The 18,956-nt window shown below is 43.3% G+C and overlaps 1 protein-coding gene across 6 annotated transcripts in view; it reads right to left on the minus strand.

Annotated features, from left to right (window-relative positions):
• The window catches only part of LOC115104234 (dedicator of cytokinesis protein 7-like), a 41,463-nt gene extending 30,498 nt beyond the window's left edge, over nucleotides 1-10,965 (minus strand). For all 6 annotated transcript variants that reach the window (XM_065006494.1, XM_065006495.1, XM_065006491.1 and 3 more), the window contains exons 1-8: nucleotides 10,802-10,965; nucleotides 8,298-8,382; nucleotides 7,624-7,799; nucleotides 7,206-7,274; nucleotides 6,712-7,051; nucleotides 1,735-1,820; nucleotides 1,473-1,539; nucleotides 1,101-1,250 (exon numbers count right to left, since the gene is read on the minus strand). In XM_065006494.1, the coding sequence (XP_064862566.1) occupies nucleotides 1,101-1,250; nucleotides 1,473-1,539; nucleotides 1,735-1,820; nucleotides 6,712-7,051; nucleotides 7,206-7,274; nucleotides 7,624-7,799; nucleotides 8,298-8,382; nucleotides 10,802-10,851 (1,023 nt within the window). In that variant the 5' untranslated portion in view covers nucleotides 10,852-10,965. The remainder of the gene's footprint in view (nucleotides 1-1,100; nucleotides 1,251-1,472; nucleotides 1,540-1,734; nucleotides 1,821-6,711; nucleotides 7,052-7,205; nucleotides 7,275-7,623; nucleotides 7,800-8,297; nucleotides 8,383-10,801) is intronic.
• Between the last annotated feature and the right edge of the window lie 7,991 nt (nucleotides 10,966-18,956).

Below are 18,956 nucleotides of genomic sequence, written 5' to 3' on the forward strand. Positions count from 1 at the left end.
ATCATGAATCAGCTGGCATCATTTTTATGGATATTTACAACAACAAAAAAAGGTCTATTGAAAAAAAGGTCAAACGAAACACCGCTAATTTGCAGTCTTTCCAACTTCAGTTTGAAGTGATAGTGTTACTATAGCTGTGTTGTTGGCTTGCTCCTCTGAACAAGTGTCCTGATGAGAGAACACATTTTCTATGCCAGGCGAATTTGAGCATCATTAGGACATTGTCATGGATGTATCTACAATAAATGGTTACTAGAAAACAGCTTAAACAAATGCAGCTACTTTGTTGTTATTCTGGCTGCACTTTCTTGACATGACTACAAGTTAACCGTAGTTGGCTAGCTAGAAAGCAAGCAAGCAAGGGATAAGAACGTTGCCAGCCAGTATGGCAATAGAACATTTAGAACCAATGACTGGGTCGCATCCAAAGATAGTGTTGTTGATGTTTGTGCGCGTCTGTACGCTATCGTTTGTATGTGTATGTTTAGTAAAAAAATATATATATCGCATCAAAATAAATATTTGACTTGCAGGCCACTGTATTAGCGGAAAACTAGGCCCTCAAAATAAGGCTTATAAAATATGTCTTGTCTTAAAGAATATTATTTTAATGATAACATATTCACTTGGGATCTCACTTAGTGAAGGCTACAGGACTGAAAATGAATGAATGCAACAGCCATGTCTCTGTCACTAACAAATACAGTCATGGGTGGTAACTCTACAACTCACACGAAAGGTAAGGCACACTGTGAAATATGCAAATAAGGCTTTACACTAAAGCAAAGTGTTAATTTCACACTTAAAAGTGTGGACCCATATTGACACTGGAAGATAGTTAAATGTAACTCTCTCAGTGTTTATTTAACAGTGGAGAATTTCCTGTGTAATTCAATTCACACCTACAAAAAATTGTGGAAGGTGGATAGACGATAAAATACTTTGTATCATTAAAAAAGTTCATATGGACTAGGGGTTTTCTCCTGAACATGTGACCAGACCAAGACACAGTCCTACAGAGAGTCAGTAGATTGTCATGTGACGTAGAGCCTCCTTGGACTCTCTGTATGTGCCCCCCCTGGTGGCCCTATGCCCAGTACCTTGATGACCAGGAAGATGTCTGCAGAGGGGTAGGTGATGGAGAAGATGGCTGAGCGGGCCAGGGTGGAGATGGCTGTGTGGGGTGTGTGGAGACGCAACAAACCCTTCATCTGATCTGAGTTCAGGTCAAAGTGGAAGTCCTCTGAGATCTGGGAGAGGGAGGGAGGGAGAAGAGGAAATGTATGTCAAGGGATATTAATTAAGTTTTGACTCAGATTTAAAGCACAAGACCTTTGAGGCATACTGAGAGCTAGAATAATGTAATCAGTCAAAGCATGAGCTCAGCATGACATAAGCATAATACAATAATTTAAAAATAAACCTGCTGTATATGTACACAGTCTAAACATTTCTAGAAAACTCATGGGTACCTTTTTCTTTTCCTTGACATCATAGAGAGCGAGAGTCCCAAATATTGGCTCAATTTCTATTTCAAATCTGTAGGGGGGTACAAAAAGCACATGTGTTTGGATGAGAAGGAAATACGATTGATAAATTAATAAAATGCCAAAATGTATTTACCATTGTGCTGACCTGAACTGTGACTCAGCACTTTACATTAGTGTGAAAAGGGTATAAGTGAAAGAGTGACCGACAAGGATAATTTTAGGAACGATAAGGACAGACACTCACTTGAGGGACAGACACTTGACCATGATCCTCTGACCACAGTGTTCTTTGGGGACCTCTGGGACAGAACATCTCTCCACAGCCTCATCCTGTCAGACAACACACATAGCAGTGAGAACATCAACACGACGGCAGCATTTACACAGCCAGATGCCATGGCAACGTTGACACAGACACCACAGTAGTGTGTACACAGACACAACGAAAGAGGGAGAGAGCATGAGAAGGAGACAGAGACAAGTAGGGCTGGGCGGTAAACGGTATACCGGTATTGACACACTGACCGGGTTTGGGCGTTTACTTTACCTTCTATAACGGTATTTGAATGTTTTGTTTGTTAAATTTGATACGCCGCGTTCCACACAGACCTAGCCCCTCCCCGTCACTCATGGAGCGCATTTGTTGTTCTTCGAGCACAAGACACTTGTGTTCGGTCTGCATTGTCAAAGCAGCACATGCAAAAACATTTTTTTTTGAATAAAATGAAAATGTTATTGATCACATACACATACTTAGCAGATGTTATTGCAGGCGTAGCGAAATGCTTACAATGACAATGTTGATGACAACGATGTGGTTTTCTATTTGCTTCTTAATATACATGAACTAGTGTTCCAGAATTACACTGTTAGTTTGTGTTTCTAACATCTGCTAACAGCTCGTTTGTCTTTTCTAAGCAAGTTGGGCCTAAATTGTGTTAGTTGCTAAAGCTAATCACTGGTTAGCTGGCTAATAAAATGTAGTGAGTCAGAACAAACATAACTAGTTATACAGCCTGATAATACCAGTGATGGTGTAGACTGAAATCAGCATGTTGTTTGTGCAACAGTATCTTCTAAATCAAAGAGGAATAAGCGAAGCATGAATGTTTACTAAATGAAGTAGCTAAAATAAAGCATTCAACGTAGCCAACGATTATAGGGTCCCCTAGGAAACACTTATCAACAATTTGGTTCCTACGCTCTCACAATAACTCCTCCCTGGCATTTTCATTCAAACAACACTGTATTCAAAGTGCCAACTATCATATTCTAACTACAGAATTAGAATAATCATTCTATTTCCATGATTCCAACAGTTCCCGAAGGCACTGCATCTCGTCTCAGTGCAAGTGGCGTCACTACAGTCCCTGGTACGTCTGGGTTTGGCCCGGGGTAGGCCGACATTGTAAATAAGAATATGTTCTTAACTGGCTTGGCAAGCTAAAAATATATATATATATATAAACATTATTTTTTTTTTTTAAGTTCACACAAGTGCAATTGCAACATTTTGTAAAAAATAAGGCATAGATTGTCTGCCCATATCACGCAGCCCTACGTAGTATTGTGGAAATTATCTCAAATAAGCGCAGAAATGGATGGAAATAAATGTTGGTTGAAGTTGAATAGAACAGTATAAAACAATCAGAATGGAGAAAGACTCATTGAAATCACTTAGAATGTACAGTGCATTTGGAAAGTATCCAGACCCCTTGATCTTTTCAACATTTAGTTACGTTACAGCCTTGTTCTAAAACGGATTAAATTCCTCATTAATCTACACACAATACCCATAATGACAAAGCAAAATCAGATGGTTTAACTTTTTGTAAATGTATAAAAATAAAAAAAATCACACTTACATTAGGTTGAGGTCAGAAGTTTACATACACTTAGGTTGAAGTTATTAAAACTCGTTTTTCAACCACTCCACACATTTCTTGTTAACAAACTATAGTTTTGGCAAGTCGGTTAGGACATCTACTTTGTGCATGACACAAGTCATTTTCCCAACAATTGTTTACAGACAGATTATTTCACTTATAATTGACTGTATCACAATTCCAGTGGGTCAGAAGTTTACATACACTAAGTTGACCGTGCCTTTAAACAGTTTGGAAAATTCCAGAAAATGATGTCATGGCTTTGGAAGAGTCTGATAGGCTAATTGACATCATTTGAGTCAATTGGAGGTGCACCTGTGGATGTATTTCAAGGCCTACCTTCAAACTCAGTGCCTCTTTCCTTGACTTTATGGGAAAATCAAAAGCAATCAGACAAGACCTCTGGTCTGGTTCATCCTTGGGAGCCATTTCCAAACGCCTGAAGGTACCATGTTCATCTGTACAAACAATAGTACGCAAGTATAAACACCATGGGACCACACAGCCGTCATACAGCTCAGGAAGGAGATGCGTTCTGTCTCTTAGAGATGAACGTACTTTTGTGCAAAAATGCAAATCAATCCCAGAATAACAGCAAAGGACCTTGTGAAGATGCTGGAGGAAACCGGTACAAAAGTATGTATATCCACAGTAAAACGAGTCCTATATCGACATTACCTGAGCCTCAGCATTACCTCAGCAAGGAAGAAGCCACTGCTCCAAAATTGCCATAAATAAAGCCAGACTACAGTTTGCAACTGCACATGGGGACAAAGATCATACTTTTTGGAGAAATGTCCTCTGGTCTGATGAAACAAAAATAGAACTGTTTGGCCATAATGACCATTGTTATGTTTGGAGGAAAAAGGGGGAGGCTTGCAAGCCGAAGAACACCATTCCAACCACAAAGCACGGGGGTGGCAGCATCATGTTGTGGGGGTGCTTTGCTGCAGGAGGGACTGGTGCACTTCACAAAATAGATGGCATCATGAGGTAGGAAAATTAGAGGGATATATTGAAGCAACATCACAAGACATCAGTCAGGAAGTTAAAGCTTGGTTGTAAATGGGTCTTCCAAATGGACAATGACCCCAAACATACTTTCAAAGTTGTGGCAAAATGGCTTAAGGACAACAAAGTCAAGGTATTGGAGTGGCCATCACAAAGCCCTGACCTCAATCCCATAGAACATTTGTGGGCAGAACTGAAAAAGCATGTACGAGCAAGGAGGCCTACAAACCTGACTCAGTTACACCAGCTCTGTCAGGAGGAATGGGCCAAAATTCACCCAACTTATTGTGGGAAGCTTGTGGAAGGTTACTCAAAACGTTTGACCCAAGTTAAACCATTTTTAAAGGCAATACACTCAATTAGTATTTGGTAGCATGTAAACTTCTGACCCACTGGGAATGTGATGAAAGAAATAAAAGCTGAAATAAATCACTCTACTATTATTCTGACACTTCACATTCTTAAAATTAAGTGATGAACCTAACTGACCTAAAACAGGGGATTGTTCCTAGGACTAAATGTCAGAAATCTGAAAAACTTTGTTCAAATGTATTTGGCTCCGACTTCAACTGTAAGTATTCAGATCCTTTACTCAGTACTATGTTGAAGCAACTTTACAGCCCGAGTCTTCTTTGGTATGACACTACAAGCTTGGCATACCTGTTTTTGGGGAGGGTCTCCATTCTTCTCTCCAGATCTGCTCTGTCAGGGTTGATAGGGAGTGTTGCTGCACAGCTATTTTCAGGGCTCTCCAGAGATGTTAGCTCGGGTTCAAGTACGGGCTCTGGGTAGGCCACTCAAGGACATTCAAAGACTTGTCCCAAAGCCACTCCTGCATTGTCTTGGCTGTGTGCTTAGCGTCGTTGTCCTGTTGGAAGGTGAACCTTTGCCCCAGTCTGAGGTCCTGAGCAGGTTTTCATCAAGGATCCTTCTGTACTTCGCTCCATTCATCTTTCCCTCGTTCCTGACTAGTCTCCAAGTCCCTACCGCTGAAAAACATCCCCACATTATGACGCTGCCACCACCATGCTTCACTGTAGGGATGGTGCCAGGTTTCCTCCAGATGTGACACTTGGCATTCAGGCCAAAGAGTTCAATCTTGGCCAGAGAATCAGACCAGAGAATATTGTTTATCATGGTCTGAGAATCTTGTAGGTGCCTTTTGGCAAGCTCCAAGTGGCCTGTCATGTGCCTTTTACTGAGGAGTGGCTTCCGTCTGGCCACCCTACCATAAAGGCCTGATTGGTGAAGTGCTGCAGAGATGGTTGTCCTTCTGGAATATTCTGCGATCTCCACAGCTCTGTCAGAAGGACCATCAGGTTCTTGGTCACCTCCGTGACCAAGGCCCTTCTCCCCCGATTGCTCAGTTTGGCCGGGCGGTCAGCTCTAGGAAAAGTCTTGGTGGTTCCAAACTTCTTCCATTTAAGAATGACGAAGGCCACTGTGTTCTTAGGGACCTAAAATGCTGCAGAAATTGTTTGGTACCCTTCCCCAGATCCGCACCTCGACAATTCTTTCGACGTCATGGCTTGGCACTGTCAACTGTGGGACCTTATAGACAGATGTGTGCCTTTCCAAATCATGTCCAATCAATTGAATTTACCATATGGGGACTCCAATCAAGTTGTAGAAACATCTCAAGGATGATCAATGGAAACAGGATGCACCGGAGCTCAATTTGAAGTCTTTGTAGCAAAGGGTCTTAATACTTATGTAAATAAGGTATTTTGTTTTTTTATTTTTAATACACTTTGTCATTATGGGTTATTGTGTGTAAATTGATGAGGAACATATTTTTTAAAATCCATTTTAGAATAAGGTTGTAACGTAACAAAATGTGTAAAAAGTGAAGGGGTCTGAATACTTTCCGAATGAACTGTATATGTTGCCACCCTAGGGGCACGCACTACTCAAAGCAAATGTAGAACTTTTATTACTCAAAAACATCAAATAACATCAAATACCCTAAAAACATACATTTTTCAAATAACTTAATATTATATTTTGGCCATATCGCCCAGCCCTAGAGGCAAGATACGCAAACAGATGGTCACGTGGCTGAGAAGGCTATTTCATTGATGTGCTTCAATGTCTATGGTGGAACTGCCTGATTTTTAGAAAAATAATCTATATGTAATTAACTTTGAAATATTTTTTAAAATATATAATTAAGTTGTGATATATTTTCCGTAACTTTCTATGTTATAGCTATATCATTCTATACAAAGTCGGGTAGCCCTTTAGCAACACATGCTGACAGACAACTGAGCCGAACAGAAGAGAATAGTGTATGGATGATAATAATATTATTATTTGGGACAGACCTCGTCGGGAGGAGGGAAGAGCCCCAGCAGGTCAGAGTGGCGCCCCTGCAGGCGGGCCTCAGCGTTGCGGCGGTCCATGTCCTCTGCAGCTGTGCGCTCTAGCACCGAGGGCAGCAGGGCGTCCGGCGACGAGTTCTTCAGGTCAAAAATACTGGAGGCCCAGCTGCCCCGGGGCGTGTCATCCAGAGAGACTGACCGCCGCTTAGCATCGTCCTGGTCATCCTGGCGGTCAGTGGCCGCAGCCTCGTCCAGTTCAAAGGTCTGCTTAACCAGCCCTCGCTGCCTCTCCCTCTGGCGCTCAGAGTTGTGGGGGGTGTGGGTTGTACTGTAACGCTGATACCTACAGACAAGACAAAATACATTATCCTCATCTTTAAATCACAGAGATAATGCACATCATGGGCACCATTGCAACCAAATCAATGGAAAATCAATGTGGATAAATGAATGGAAAAGAGGGTGGCATTTGGGACACATGATAGAGGGACACTCACTTCCTCTGAATGATCAACCAGTCATCTGTGTAGACAGCCAAGGCATCTCTCACTCTTGGGTCAAATGTGCTGTGGAGAAAAAAAAACACATGAATTATATAGTATGACATAAATATTATGATGGCATAGGAAAGGTACAGGGTGTTCTGCCTGTCCAGTAGCATGATAATGCAGTGTCAAGAAGTCCTAGTTATGTGAGTGAGCATGTGTGTCAGTCTTACCCTCTAGATTCTTTTCTAGGCGGGGCACAAAGGATTTCAATGCAACATCCAGGCCCCTGTCTTCAAAATTGCCATTTGAAACCCATTGAAGTCAAACTCTTTTAGGCAGGTGGAAACAGAGCTAAGCAAGGGGACATAGTGCTAGGGGAAACACTGCTGTACATAATGTACATAATGTGTGTGTTAGTGTGACTCACTCCTCCTCGGGCAGAGGGGGCTCCAGTGTAGTACACTCTCTGTCCTGCAGGAGGAGCTCCAGGTCGTCTGGGGGGAACTCCATCAGCTGTCTGAGGGGGCAAGGCTCCGCCCCAGGGGCGTGGCTACTCACATACTCCTCATAGTCCACAGGCTCCACCACCTCTGTCAGTGGCACCTGACAACCAACCAATCAATCAATAACACACAACAATCAATACCTGAGGTGCGTTCAGTACGCTTGAACGTTTGCGGAACAGTTTGCCCTGAACGAAACGTTTCCTTGAACAGACCGAGACAGGTTCGCTCCGTTCGGTGGGTGTGCCTTGAAGCAGTGAGTGACATATTTCAAAAGGTCAGCGGTGCATTTTGAACCTCAACTGGTCGTTCAGTAGAGCACCGTTTCTGTTCAATGTAACAGTTTTTATGTCCTGAACGCAGCCCCGGAGAAGCATTATATTCATACACCTGAACATTCCACCAGGACCACAAGCCACACCGAGATGGTGAGCAAAGAAGAGAGGTGGATCATATGAGTGACTAAGCCTACGTCGCCTAGTTGTGACACGCTCGTATACATATACATAGACACTGGCTCCACTTCAGTAAGAGCACTGCGGCGCTGACCAAAAACAAGGTGATATACCTAAACACACACACACACACAGCTACTTACAGGTTGGTGTGCTCCTCGTTTCTTGGACAGCTGAGGGGAGCCGTACTCTCTGGATACCTGCTTCCTGACCTCTGCAGCCACCGTCCTGACAGAGACGGACAGGAAACGGTAGAGTACAGTTACGCTCAAACAGGGGGGAAAAAAACACTTTTTCATTCACAGCTGTATCTTCAGGAAGCCAAATAGAAACAAGTCTAGACATAATAAATACCAGAATAGCAATCATTCCGTCAGTGGATAAAGACGGTTAACTTGAGAACTGATTTGATGCCCAAACTTGCAAGCGTTAGCCTCGGATTCGTATGCAAATATGCTCCATAATCTAGATACTCAGCTAAAATCTCTCCAGCGAGGTGCCAAAAATCTAATTGCCTCACCATTATCATGCACATGCAAATAAGCCAATTAACATAGGCTAAACAAAACCCTTGCTGCAGATAACCCAGAGTTAAACCTATTACATTTTGCTTATTGCTGCTTGAAACCATTATGAATATGTAGGCTACTCCCAGACGTAATGCTAGAAGTGTTTTATACATAACTATGTGCCTGCCTTAGATTTCATAATAGCTTTCCAGTTTTGACTTCTTATCAGATGTGAGCAGCCTTGTATGCTATCCATTCTTTCCCCACGACCCAGTCCCCAGCAGCTGGTACTAGTAGCAGTGCTGAATGGCAGCAGCTGTTATGAATGGGAGTCAAGCCGGATCTGTGGGAGAAGAGAGGAGCGGTGGCTGGGCCTAGTACAGAAACCAGGCAGAGAGCCATAACGCTCTCACTGCCCCTGGCCTGGGCCTTTATGGACCAATAGCAAATGGGAGGCTTAGAGAGGGGGGACACAGTCAAACTAGGCCCCCAATCCTCTCAGAGACACAGCATGCAGCTGCTCTTCCACAAACTTATAACGGACTGGCCATCTCATACTCTCAGACTATAGATCTCACACAGACATGCACAGATACACACATAACGCTTCCCGGAATTCCCTGGTCACGGTCGCTGTGGTCAAACTACATCTTCATTCCACACATTAAATGCTACTGCTTCAAAAGGAGACCCTCAAATGTAATTTATCCCCATGACATACTACACCCCCCCCCCCCCCCATCTCTCAGAAATAACTCTGATCTGATACCCCAAATCACACAACCCTTTCAAGCGGGAACTCGACAACAATCTTTCGACAGAGGCGTCAGTCACAACCATGTTTTGTGATAGTGTTATTCTGCCGTTAAAATGTACTACCTTTCTCCAATCCCCACTTTAAACAGGATAAAGGAAACGCTATCGCCTCCAAGGGGTTAATAGACGGAACACCCTGTCACACCCTTTCCTGCATCCTGAACCAATACAATGGACTGGCTCCCACTGGGGAGAGAGAGAGAAAGGACTGGACGATAACAGAGTTGGGGAGAGAGGAGAAACTGTAGCAATGATTAGGCCTAAGTTGTTGAATTCAGCACTCTACTCGGTTACTACTAAGTTAGGCTATAGCCTAGTAGTAGGTTAGCTGCTACAATTTGAACTCGCAGGCTGCCAGTCAACATTCAGAAGGAACAGCACCATTCACCGTTAGCTAGGCTAACTCAATATGATAATCATGTGAGAGTGAGAAATATGTGTACATACCATGGTGAGTATAATAAGTCTGATTGGGCCAGTTGGAAAGTCCTAATAGGAGATACAAGGTACGGGTCTGTTGTGGTGTTGTTGACTGTTTCGCACTGGACTGCGTACATTCCAAGATGTCATTGAGATTTCCCTGTGGGTTTTGATGTGGCATGTTCACCTGCATGTTGTGCTGCTGATAGACATCTCTTATCAAATATCCAGTCTGCTCTCAGGAGCCTCCAAGGGCCACTCACCCGTAACATGAAGGAGGTTCTCAGCTGATTCTATGAAGGCTTCGATGAACACAAGTATGAACTTAACTCCAGCAATGGTGGAACTGGGAAATGCATCACGTCACACAAGGTGATGTTACAGCTGTAGGTCTGATCTAACTCTGTGGATAATAATAAAGGTACGGTCCTCGGCTCCTTTCCTTTCCCATAGGAAAGGGGAACGCCTACTTCTGTTTTCATTGTGTAGCAAAACTCCATAAGAACTAGACGTTCCATAGGTAACACAGAGGATCAAGTTCATTTGCCAACATGTTTGATGGCTTCAACGGTGGTCAGATAACCTACTAGCAAGATAATGGTCATTTTAGGTAACTAGTAGCCAACATATGGCTGTGATCGAAAAGGATCTGGTTCTGTGTGTGTGCAACAAAGTAACAATCGCAAGGTATGAAAAATCGTTTTCGTTTTCGAAACAATGGCAGGGTGAATGATAAATGCACATTTCATTCGAAGCCCATATGCTGAACAATAGACTTCGTCTGTCTCAGTTCCTATTCAGTCTGTGCGGTTTACAATCAGCAAATCCCGCACTACCCGGTCTGTCCGTTATGTCACGCGAACTAGCTGCCCTACTGAGTATATACAAATTATGAGTCTCACCGATTAATTTTGTGAGCAAATGCCCTCCTCTCGTTGGTTGAAGATGCCATTTCGCGTCCCCATTTAGTGTAGTCTTCGAACTATTCTCTCTCTCTCTCACACACTCCTGCACTTCGATACGGTTGTTGTCCTGCTGGAGTTCGCTTCCTTGTATCACCACGCCACGGTGCCTATCCCAGTGGTCCTCCTAGTGGTTGGGAGCAGAAATACAAGGTTGTATGGGATCGTCCGCAGTGCATTCAAAATTCTCACCTGACCGGTTTCAGTAACGCTGTCACACGCCCGCGAATGGCCCATATCCTCAACAGTTAGGGTTTCATTACAGTGTGAAAATTGAGGAAGTTTGCTGAACAGCGAGACCTACTTTAGTTCAACACGTATACCAAGTGAAAAACACAACGTCAAAAGCCCGTAGGTGTCAAATCAACTCAAATTGTATTGGTCACATACACCTGGTTAGCAGATGTTAATGCGAGTGTTTCCAGTTCCGACCGTGCAATAATATCTAACAAGTACTATAACCTAACAATTCCACAACAACTACCTTATACACACAAATGTAAAGGAATGAATACGAATATGTACATAAAAATATATAATAAGTGATGGCCAAACGGCATAGGCAAGATGCAGTAGATGTTATAGAGTACAGTATAAACATATAAGATGAGTAATGTAGGGTATGAAAACATATAAAGCAGCATTGTTTAAAGTGGCTAGTGATACATTACATAAAGATGGCAAGATGCAGTAGATGGTATAGTGTACAGTATATACATATGAGATGAGTAATGTAGGGTATGAGAACATTATATAAAGTGGCATTATTTAAAGTGGCTAGTGATACATTTAATTACATCAAGATGGCAAGATGCAGTAGATGGTATAGCGTACAGTATATACATATGAGATGAGTAATGTAGGGTATGTAAACATTATATAAAGTGGCTAGTGATAAGTTGATTGCATCAATTTTCCATTATTAAAGTGGCTGGAGATGAGTCAGTATGTTGGCAGCAGCCACTCAATGTTAGTGGTGGCTGTTTAACCGTCCGATTGCCTTGAGATAGAAGCTGTTTTTCAGACTCTCGGTCCCCGCTTTGATGCACCTGTACTGACCTCGACTTCTGGATGATAGTGGGGTGAACAGGCAGTGGCTCGGTGGTTGTTGTCCTTGATGATCTTTATGGCCTTCCCGTGACATCGGGTGGTGTAGGTGTCCTGGAGGGCAGGTAGTTTGCACCCGGTGTGTCATCTGTTGACAGTTTGGTAGTCCTAGCTACCTGTCAAAACAAAAGCAAAACACTACAATTAATGCATAAATTCATAAATCACACTGCATATATTACAGGCCTATAATACGGATATGGATCTGCAGTAGGCCATTTATTTGTTACTATGCAACCATTGGTGAATTAGGAAATCTGCAGTGATGCAAGTAGCCAGGTGCAACACAGCAGGCAGGTGGCACCTGAACAAGGTCAATATTTTTTAGGTCAAGGAGGTTGAAGAGGATGGTAGGCTATCAAGAAAAAAGGTTGGGTTGTGAAGTACTAGGCTAGCCAGCTAGGGATTAAATACGTTTATAGCCTACTGTTCAACTGCTAGGCTTTTTTGAGCCAATAGACCTAGGCCTGTGTCAACCAGACAGATGACTGTGGTCTGATTACTATTTTCCTCACCCGGTCGGTCAACTAATCCAATTGATGAAAAAAATAATCTGCCTTTTACCAGGAACGGGGGCCATTTCATCCGTCATTTGGTTAAGTAGATCTAATCCTGTTAATTCTGTCTGGCATGCGCATACAAGGTCTATCTAAGAGGATGTGTACTGGCCCTATAATTCAGCGGTGCTACATTGTGGTGTGCTAATTTACACCTTTTTTAAAGCATTTGTCTACCTCAATCATGTTGCGTGCTTTAGAATACTCTTCACACTACACAAGGATAGTGTGTTCATATTTGGGATGAATATGTATTATGATCATATGCCCATCCCCTAAACGGTTAGTTCCTCTAGGTGTATCTCTACAGCAGCATCATATGTTTACCTCACATTCATATTCATAATATGCTCAAGTATTTAATGTTTACTCCATTATCCCCTCTTGGAGGGAATCTATGTAATATACTGTATCACATTTCCCACGTCAGCCAGGAGGCAAAATGATGCCTCTCCCTTCAGCAAGTGTGCTTTACTAACGGTTGACCAGCAGAGGGAGATGTTCACCATGATTGTGGGGAAAAGGGTAGGGGCCCAAGCCTCTTCTCTAAGAAAGGCGGGTCTTCGGATTCATGATTCTTTCTGATTTCGTGGTTCATGGTGCTCAACAGAACTAGCTAGTACTGTAGTGACAGACTCTGATTGTAGTGTTATGTTGGACTGTTTCTGATTTTCTTTGTGGCCTTTCAGTATATAGACAACAAACGTTGGTCTTAAGACCCAAAGGAGATGGCCTCCTTTCAAATGGAATCCAATTACTTACAATGAAGCAGATGAAAAGGAGGTACACCAAAGTTCAGGACACAATGTGTCCCCACAGGGTTGTCCCTGATGTCTTATAGCTGGTCCATCTTTCATCTCAAATTGAAATGAGCAGGTAAACACTAAATGGGAAATGAATCAATGCATTATTGTATTTACATTTGACGTTTTAGTCATTCAGCAGACACTCTTATCCAGAGCGACTTACAGTTAGTGCATTCATCTTAAGATAGCTAGGTGGGACAACCACATGTCACAGTCGTAGTAAGTACATGCTTCCTCAAAGAAGCTCTCAGCAAAGTCAGAGCTAGTAAAGCTAAGTATTGTTTTATGTATCTCTCTCCCTCTTTCTCTCCTTCTCTTATCGACCCTTCTCCACAGGAACCACTTGTCAATTTACTGTAAAACCACTCACTCCGCTCTGTCTGCCTTCATTCCCCACCCCCATCTTCTCCATCAGTAAAGTATAACCAAATAGAGCTGCCTGCTGCAACCCTGCCCCCACCCCTCCTCACTCTCCCTCTTCCCCATGGTCCACCAATTCAGCACCAGGGAAAGCAGCCTGCCTGGCATGCTGCTGCAGGTACTCAGCTCCCGCTCTGCTCTGTCTGCAAGATGCCAGATGAATAATGGGGTGTATGGAGGTTTATGAAAAATGAGAGATAGAGAGTCAGAGAGAGCGAGAGAGAGGGTTGGGGCGAGGGGGCAGGGGGATAAATTAACCTTGTGTGACAGACAGAGGCTGGGGCTGTAGCAGAGGAAGGGATTTGTGTGTGCATGGAACCAGTCTCTCTCAGAGTAGAGCAGGGTAGCAGGCAGGCTCAGTGCTAACAGCAGGCAGGAGTCTGGGCCAGAGACCATGTTAATGAAGACAAATTCATCTCACTTTTTCTCTCTCCTCTATGTAGGTCCACTGCTTCCACTACAATGCCCACACTAGCCCTTTCTCTACCATGGTTGTCCTGAGAATGAAGAATGAAGAGTGTTGCCTTACAAGGCAACACGTGTGCATTAGAGATTGTGAGAGCCTAGGTATTGTATTTGTAATGTATTTTCTCAGGTGGTCAAGAGTCACTGAGCCAGACAATGTAGACCACTATGAGCTTCCATCATGACAACCAGACAATGTAGACCACTATGAGCTTCCATCATGACAACCAGACAATGTAGACCACTATGAGCTTCCATCATGACAACCAGAAAATGTAGACCACTATGAGCTTCCATCATGACAACCAGACAATGTAGACCACTATGAGCTTCCGTCATGACAACCAGACAATGTAGACCACTATGAGATTCCATCATGACAACCAGACAATGTAGACCACTATGAGATTCCATCGTGACAACCAGACAATGTAGACCACTATGAGATTCCATCATGACAACCAGACAATGTAGACCACTATGAGATTCCATCATGACAACCAGACAATGTAGACCACTATGAGATTCCATCGTGACAACCAGACAATGTAGATCATCATTATCCTTTTCCCCATTGGTAAGTCAGAATTCATGATTAATTGGACATTTAAATTGATATTATATAAAGCATCTTGCACACTACAATGCAGCCATCATTACCATCACGCATAGAGACACTGTCCAGACAAATCTATAAATATCACACTGATGTCATATTTGGGAATTAAATGTCAGTATCCAATCAAATCAAAGTTTATTGGCGTGCACAGACTTGCAGGAGTTTTAGAAGGTGCAGTGAAATGTTTATGTTACTAGCTCCAACAGTGCAGTAGAATGTCTAGCAAATACTATACAAATACACAATAATCAACAATTTAATGAAGCGCTTGTATGTTTGGCAGTGACATTGTGGTGCCCTTGCATTGTGTTTGTTCGTATAGCACTGATTAATACTGTCAGTGGACAGTACCTACGCCTGGTCTATTCTTCCCACCTCTCTAGCCTCCTCCTTTTCTCTCCTCCTTAGCCCTCCTCTGTTCATCGAAGGCTTTCAATTCCTAGACCGGCACTATTGTTTGAGTCGCTGCCCCTCCCCCACAGCCGAGAGAGCCCCCCCACCCCTTCCATCCCTACTGCATTACCAAAGAACAAAAGAGAGCGTGTCAGACACCACCCACTGGATCTCTTTCACACAACAGCCCCCACCTCACTTCCAGATGGGCTTAGCTTTTTTTCCGGGGTTACTCGCAACCCCAAGAGTCCTTCAAAATGGATGTCACTTCCCTTCCCCCCCAGAATCCACTCCTCAGCTGCCCGTCATCCACCTGCTCGCCCACCACGCGCCCATTCCCAGAGCACGCCCCATCTCCACCCCCTCCACTCTACCTCTCCCTATCGGCCTGGGGGGGGCCTGTCTTGCCCACTGTGGCCCGGCTCCAAGACATTACTTCAGCAGCCGTAAAAAGGCTTTTACCATATTAAGTGCTGAGGGAGAGAAAAGGAAGAACAAACCTCTAGTGTTTTTGCATATGAAAGCTCTCACAATTTAGCAAACCACATGTCGGGGGGAAGAAAACAAACATGTGTAAATGACATGCTAAAAAGAGAGATGATTAGAGGTTTTAATCAATATACAGAGATTCTGTATGATTGGCTACATGTATGCAACTCAAGCAAGAAATAACAAATGCAAAGAAATAATACAAAATAAGACAGGCTCATACGTCTTTAACAAGTAATAAAGCATTACACCTGTTGACTATAAGTCAAGTGTTACCAAGGATGACATACTGGTATCCCCTTCACAAGCTGAACACTGACGATGAAGGAATTACCCATCATGACAATAGCTATAATCAATAACGTTCAAGCTAATGTGCAGTAGTATCTCTTGCTGTCCTCTACTGATGGGCAGGCAGATGCTTATCTGATTGTGTGGCTCGAAAGGCATCAACACGTTGCATCTTCAGGAGAGTGTTTTCTCTAACCTCTACCCCTGGACTGACCCCTGACCCTCCAGGGAGCTAGAGGAGAGGTGCAGCACCAGGCCTCATCTGCCACCCCCACCGGACAGCTGTTAGAACTTTAATGGAACTTGTTCTACCATTAAAAGGGTGGGGAAGCAGGAGGTGGGGGGGGGGGGTCGGATAATCACTGCTAAAAATCCTTTAAAATCTGGTTAATTACTGTAGAATACAGAAATCTATATCCCCCAGTTGCCAGTACACATCCCTCCACTTCAGTACTCCCACTCTGCAGATTTGGCTAATAGACAGAGAGTCATTTAACAAAGTAAATCATGATGCTAGCTGAATTATTTCAAAATGCAGTGCACTAGTACTCAGTATACACACAGAGGGTACAGGATATGTCGAACTAACCTGGAGCCGTAGCATAGCCTTCAGTATATGTTGGATGGCGTTGCAGACGTGTGTTGGGAGATTGTGGTTGAGGCGTCACACTCGCCAACCTGAGCAGCAGCAGTAGAAGCTCCACTTTCTCCTGCCTTCATTACATGCATGGCTGCTTACATCGCTGTCACACTAACCAAGATTTATGTGGACATCCACAGTTCCATGCTCAATAATGCCTACCACAACTCAGCCCTGTTGAAGGGTGTTTCATGGTGAAGGACATGCAGATTGTGGTACAGTATAATACATGCAATGTGTTTACGATTCCCTCGACTGTACCCTCTATCGATTATTTTATCTGACCAGCAAGAAATGACCAAACCTCCATCCCCATTACCACCACCCCCTCCCAGTCCCTAAGGGTTCAAGCACCCAAATCAATGTAAAGAAAAGCGAAGAGGGCTGTGTTCCTCCCCCTACATCTGTCATAGCGAGAGAGGGAGGGGTTGTACTTGTGGGCTGTACAGGGGAACAATATCACACCATCTGTCACAAACCAACTGCTTCATCTCTGATGGGATAAATACACCTCCTAAAAACATCTACCTTTAGATGATTACAGAGTATTAGTTTACTGGGGCAACGGCTCCCCCAATCCCCTACAGTATACCCAGCAGACACTCTGTCTGCTTCTGCCTAACCACACCCTGCCTCTAGTGAATCCATCTACCCAGCAAGCTGCACCTTACACACGCACATAATAGGCTTTTCCATCATCAAAAATCTAGCCATTCTGTGCAAAAGGAACTAATTTAATTTCACAATATTCAATCAGGGAATTGAAATGGGGCTCGACACAATAAGGAAATATATGGAGAGTGTTTCTAGGAGAGGGCACAGAATGGATGTGAAAGCTTGATGAAAAGGAGGGCACATTGTCCTCAGAGGTAATGTTGAAAATGTAAGATGCAATCTGTTCATAACTGAACAGGGCTCTTTCATATTGAAATGGTGCTGCTGCCTCTGATACGGGAGGATGGGCGGGGCTGGCGGATTCTTCTTGCTTCCTTAGCCGTCGCCTCTTTGTGACGTGCCCTTTCACAGTTCACACTGTCCAACTACGCCAAAGCCCTTCAGTATAGAGCACTAAATTAGCCTCCTAAACAATATTGGTACAAACATGTATGTCACTGAGGATTAGCCTATGACGGGCTAAAGGAGATCCTAGTAAACAACAACAACATCAACAAATCACTGCACACTGCTTCTCAACCTAACAAGACAACAGATACCCCAGTAATTTCACTATGGGACTGGCCAGCAGAATGGGTCTTTATGAAGAGAACTCAGCTAAACCCCATATCCCCTATGGGCCACATGCCTCTCTCGCAGTAGCATGTAGCTAGAGCCGCAATCTCAGTCATTCATATTTAATTCCAGTGGAGGTTCCGGACAGACTAATGTGCTATTGATTTCAAGTCTCGTATTACTGGAGCTGAGATATTGGCGTGGGAGAGCGGGATGGAGAGGGACTGGTGAGAGAGGGTGAGGAGAAGGAAAAGGTGGAAGATGGAGGAAGAGAATACCGTGGGGGTGCTGTTGAGGAGCACGGACATCGAGAATCAGGATCGTATGTCTTCTCAGACTGACTGTGGTGTCTATTTTGGAGTTCTATTTCTCTCTCTCATTAAATAATATTTTAGACCAAAGACTTCCATTAGATACAGTGGAGGGAGAACATTGGAGACAGTGAAAACAAAAGCGTTTTCAAAGATTATACTTTTTTTAAAGGCCTAATGCAGTTGTTTTTATATCAATATCAAATCATTTCTGGTTAACAATTAAGTACCTTACTGTAATAGATTTCCCTTAATATATATATAGATACTATTTCTCAAGCACGTCTGGGAGTAGTTTGAGTGGGGAAGGGGGGAACTGAAAACTAGCTGTCATTGACAGAGAGGTTTGGAACTCTGTTATTTACCGCATGGTGATGTCACCATGGAAAGCCCAAACTCCCAGCATGCAAACCTGCTGATTAGAAGGTCCTGTGTAGGATTGTATTTTCAACCAGCAACTTTCAGGAAATAAAATTGACTTACTTTTTCACACTTTTAAAGTGTTAGTTTCATCAGCTGTTGTACAATATCATATAAAACAGAATTTTGAGTCAGAACTGTTACACAATATGAATAACAATGAGCTGAAGAAACACCCACACTCTTGCGTTATTGCATTTAGTTTAGCGTCTTAGTGATGGTGTTTGTATGTGACAGATAGTCAGAGGAAAAGAGAGTGGGAAAGGGAGAAGAAAAGAGAGAGATTGTCTAAGAGCTGGGTGTATTTAAGGTTTTCTCCCTGGATACCAACGCAGACGGGTCGAGAT

The sequence above is a fragment of the Oncorhynchus nerka genome, linkage group LG21 (assembly GCF_034236695.1).
Source record: "Oncorhynchus nerka isolate Pitt River linkage group LG21, Oner_Uvic_2.0, whole genome shotgun sequence".
Lineage (NCBI taxonomy): Eukaryota > Metazoa > Chordata > Actinopteri > Salmoniformes > Salmonidae > Oncorhynchus > Oncorhynchus nerka.